At 37.8% G+C, this 4561-nt stretch overlaps 1 protein-coding gene across 1 annotated transcript in view; it reads right to left on the reverse strand.

Moving 5' to 3' along the window:
- Nucleotides 1–4190, reverse strand: part of DENND6A (DENN/MADD domain containing 6A) — a 24755-nt gene extending 20565 nt beyond the window's left edge. Inside the window, exons 1-3 of the mRNA XM_009895749.1 lie at nucleotides 4146–4190; nucleotides 1259–1297; nucleotides 1122–1164 (exon numbers count right to left, since the gene is read on the reverse strand). Coding sequence (XP_009894051.1) covers nucleotides 1122–1164; nucleotides 1259–1297; nucleotides 4146–4190 — 127 coding nt within the window. The remainder of the gene's footprint in view (nucleotides 1–1121; nucleotides 1165–1258; nucleotides 1298–4145) is intronic.
- Nucleotides 4191–4561: the final 371 nt, after the last annotated feature.

A 4561-nucleotide genomic window follows, 5' to 3' on the forward strand; every position in this document is an offset into this window, starting at 1 on the left:
TACCTATTCTGCCTAAAATAACTGTACTACCACTCTTATTTGCAGAAAAAAAAAAAATCAGCCTTTTTTCCTAACACATTATTTTCTACCATCAATACACCTTTTGATGGTTGGACAGGTTTATAACCATTAACAATGACAGTAATAGGAAGATACAGTTAACTCATCTTCTCTTTCAGTAACAGAAAGCTCTTCCTCTACTTACATACAGGATATAGAGAACAGAGAACATACTTTAATTTTACTGACATTAAGACAAAGGGGAAAAATTAGCCAAGACGGTTTGTAAAATTATGTAGGGGAGCTCACACATGTATTAAAAGCACACATCTGCATCACCCTATATCAGAGAGAGCAACCAAAAGCACAGAGTAAGAGCAGTTATAGGGACAAGTCTGTTACTATAGGTTTTGACTTTTGTAGAGAATTACATGTGAAAGGAAGTGTCTGTAGTTCTGCTGTATCTTTTTGCAGGTGGTCCAAGTCTTCAGCCACATGCCTCCAAGTTCTCTTTGGCAGCAGAACAGCAGAAGTTTAGATTAAAGAAGAATTTAGCAAGCAGGACCACACATAGCAACAGAAGCATCAAGAATAGAGAAGATATAAGATAACCTAGGTTTTCCCTTCACAACTGTTCTTTCTAAATGCTTTTGAATTTAAAGTCAGTTTCACTGTTATGAATTTAGAATATATACATTTACTCCTTTATGAGAAGATGGTACTATACCCTTTCCATTTGCTTTATTAAACCATTCATGTCATACACTTCTCTCTACCACGACAGTATTATTATTTTGTTTAAAAGGGAGATTGAGATGTTCATTCTTTACTTGCAAAGTATTCTGAAACATCTGCATGATTGTCATCTGGAAGGTCTTATACATTCACATTCCTGATATTTCATTTACATAAAACAAAAAAAAGAGAGTTCTCTGACCTTACTGCAGCACAGACAATTATAGTTTTATATTTAACCTTATTTGCAACTTTTCTGTATTGCAATATTAAGATATTCATGTAAGTATTTAATCTAAACCCATTAATTTATACTGTCAAATTCTACCTTTTTTACTATAGCTTAGTCCAACAACAGACAACTACAAAGTAAAGGAAGCACTTACCTGAATTAGAATCTGGAAAAGACAAATAGCAAATATTGGTTTTCTAAAGGGTGGGGAAAAGAAAAGAGAGCCATTATATTTCCTAAAATTACTAAACTAAAAACAAATTATATACTTACACAGCAACCATGGCTTACCTCTTTATCTGTGAGTTTTGAATGTGGAGGATATATTACCTATGGGAAAAAAGTATTATTTTATTTGAAAATAAGCTACGTATAAGCAATAAGCTTCTATTAAATATTTTTATGATACAACCCTCAAATGCTTGCCTGGCCTTAGGCTATTTTCAATAGTAAGCTATTAATATTATGTCTCTGATCTTATTTTTTATGCTTTTAAGCTAACTTGATCACTCATCTTTACAAGGTATTTTGGATGGCAGTTGGAGACCATACAGATACATTGACAAATTAAGAGTACTTGAAGCTTTTGGTGCAACAGGTCTCAAAGCAGAGCAAGATACACCCTTTCAACTTAATTTGTACATACAAAATGTAGTAGGTGATTCCATAGAAAGCTAACAACACATTGTTGTCTGAAGTCTGTTGCAGTGGATAGGTAGGTGGGAGTAATCAAAATTCAATCGCAAACCACCCTCTATATTAATACTAACTCTTGGGAGAATGAACATTGGCCGCAATTGAGAGCTGGGAACTGTGAAAGCTCAAGGAATATACTCAAAGATCCATGACTTTTTGTACTGACAGAAAAAAAAGTAAATTTATTCAACATGTTTTTACAACGCAGAAATCAAAAATGATGCAACACAATGTAAGATATGGAAGCGCCGTCATTTAAAAAAAAAACCTGGGTGTACAAAATCAGTGATTATGCAAGTAAGTGAGAAAGAAACATACAGGAAAGAAGACAAACCCAAGATACTTAAATTTCAGCTAAAAAGTTCCTAAGAAACCCCTCAAAAGTACTGAAATGGGCAGCTAGTTTGTAAGCAAAGGAAATTCAACATAAATTCAACGATTATGTTTCAAAGAAGGTTTCAGTGCTTTCACAGATGGGAACTTCTCCAAGAGCAGAAGTTCAATGCAAGAACAGTAACTTAGCCTAAAGTCCTTATCTTACTATACCATTAATATCCAGTTATCTAATTTAATCTTGTTTGTCAGAACATAAGTAAATGCATCTCCTGATAGCACAAAACTACCCTACTCTATGGAACAACAAATACATCCACTGGCTTTGACCAAGCAGGCTTTCTGTCCCCTGCTCATAAAGTCTCCAAATCATTTCTTTTTCCCCTCAGTCCTCTCTCCAATGATGTCCAGGCATACAACACACTATTAGTACAACTAAAGCTAAAAGTAGACATGTGGGTGGAACACCGGCATACTGCATTCACTAAACCTATCACCATCTTTTTTTAATCTCTTAACATTTTCCTATGGTGTCTTATGCTAAACAATACACTTAAATGTAACTTTTTCAGCAGTTGAATGATGCTTAAATGATCTGCATCTAGTTAGATGATTGCAGGACAGACCACACTTGAATTCATACTCCTTTTCCTCACTAGTTGGTGTATCTTCCCAGTCAAAGGACGAGGAGTAAAACCAGTTGTAACTGTTACTTCTATCCTGTCACATCTGCCCAGCTTTTCTGACCTGCATGGAGGGCCACATCAGAACGACGCAGTGATAACGAAAGTAAGCACAGCCCTAGTGAAGTTTTACCAGGTTTCACAATGTTGTGAACAACCTTACTAAAGAACTCCAAACTGAAAGGAGCATCAACACCATTCCTGTGAGCTATTGCTCTGCCTGCTGCTCATCACCAGGTGTTGAAGATGAAGCTGTCCATCAAAAGCACAAAAGCAAAGGGGAAAAGACAATACTGCTAGGGAGCCACGAAGAAGCAGAATTAGTGGACACCACCACTTCCTAGTTTCCAAATGTTTGCCTCCATAATCTAAACGTTCTTCACACGTATTTTATTTCCCTCTAGGAAAAAAAATAATCTAACTTGCTAGACAGAAAACAAAATAATGACCCTGATTTGTAGGTGGAGAAAACTTAACTTGAAAAGTGTAGTTATTGGAGGAAATATAACTTTGGTAACTACTTGGGAACTTTTGCCCTCAAACACAGTCATAGGAACTTTCTTCTAGAATTGCAGCAAGGAGCTGCTTCTTTCTGTCTAAGGAGTTTCTAAGAAAAAAATAAAACATCATCTTTTGTGTGGGCATGCAACAATAGAAATGCTTGCTTTGCAGTTCCATGGCTCTTCATATTCTGTACTGTTAAATAACCTAATTGTTAAGGATACCAGTTGAGACTACAAGCAAATTATTCTTCCTGCAGCAACATAACCGAAAAAACTCAGGCCTTAGTTATGTAAGCATTGTAAGTTTCATTTTATGCATCCATTCAACTAAAATTAATGGGACTGTTAACAGACTTGTTTGCAGGCAGGACAGAGGCTTCCCTCAGCCACCTAACACATTATCTATTTAATTCACAGCTTCTAAAGAAATTTGTGTCTTTGTTGCTAACACCACCTTGTAACATCAAGCGAATATAACTTAAATAATTAGCACAGTATGCTGGTTTCTTCATTGCATTTCTCTTGCAGCCAACCATGCATATTAATCATGTATTTTAAATATTGTAATGGCTAGCTTAGTTGAATTCTAGGCCAGTCTGCCATACATTTATGCTAACACCACTTTAAGAAAAAAAAAAGGAAAGAAAAAGACAAGATTTTTTTCCCTGCACACCAACTGTTTGCTGCAGTCATATGGTGAATATGGCGAAACAGGATGTGAAACTAATCCAAATTATAATTATTCTCTCTAGCTTATTTTTCAGCCCAATCAGTTCCGTAGTGCAGTTCCACCACGCAATATCATCGACGTTCGCCTGTTGCACCAAATGGCAAAGAGCAGCGGGGAGTTATCAAAACCGCAGTTTGTGGCCGCGTCACTAACGTAACGCACCGTCACAGCTTCACCTTCATTTCATGGTGCGAGGAAAACGCTTCAAACGTTTAGATAATTTGTTTACATACCTTAGCGATCTGGAGAAGACTGTTAATGAGGAAGACTACTTGCATTCACGCTATTATTACACTCTTAAAATCTTTAACATCTAGATGTCACGGCAATCAGCGCTACTGGTATATAAAGCAAGCTGATGATGTACTGAATACAAGTCTTGGCACGAGATGAAAACCGTTCAGAATGGCACAATGACGTGACAACCCGCATAACGAAAACAGTTGCCTGAAAGCAATTAAGCTCACCTCAGGCTCGGTGACAGCTGTTTCCCACAACACCCCCCGTCCGGCCTGGCGGAGGCCCGCTCCCGCCCCTCAGCCGCCCTTCGGGGCTTTGCACAATCACGCTTCTCCCCAGACGCCGCCGAGCTTCCCCCCGCTGCTGTGCAACACCGGCACCAGAGGAAGTGCCCGATTCCGGCGGGGCC

Source organism: Charadrius vociferus, unplaced genomic scaffold, assembly GCF_000708025.1.
Source record: "Charadrius vociferus isolate BGI_N301 unplaced genomic scaffold, ASM70802v2 scaffold512, whole genome shotgun sequence".
Taxonomy (NCBI): Eukaryota; Metazoa; Chordata; class Aves; order Charadriiformes; family Charadriidae; genus Charadrius; species Charadrius vociferus.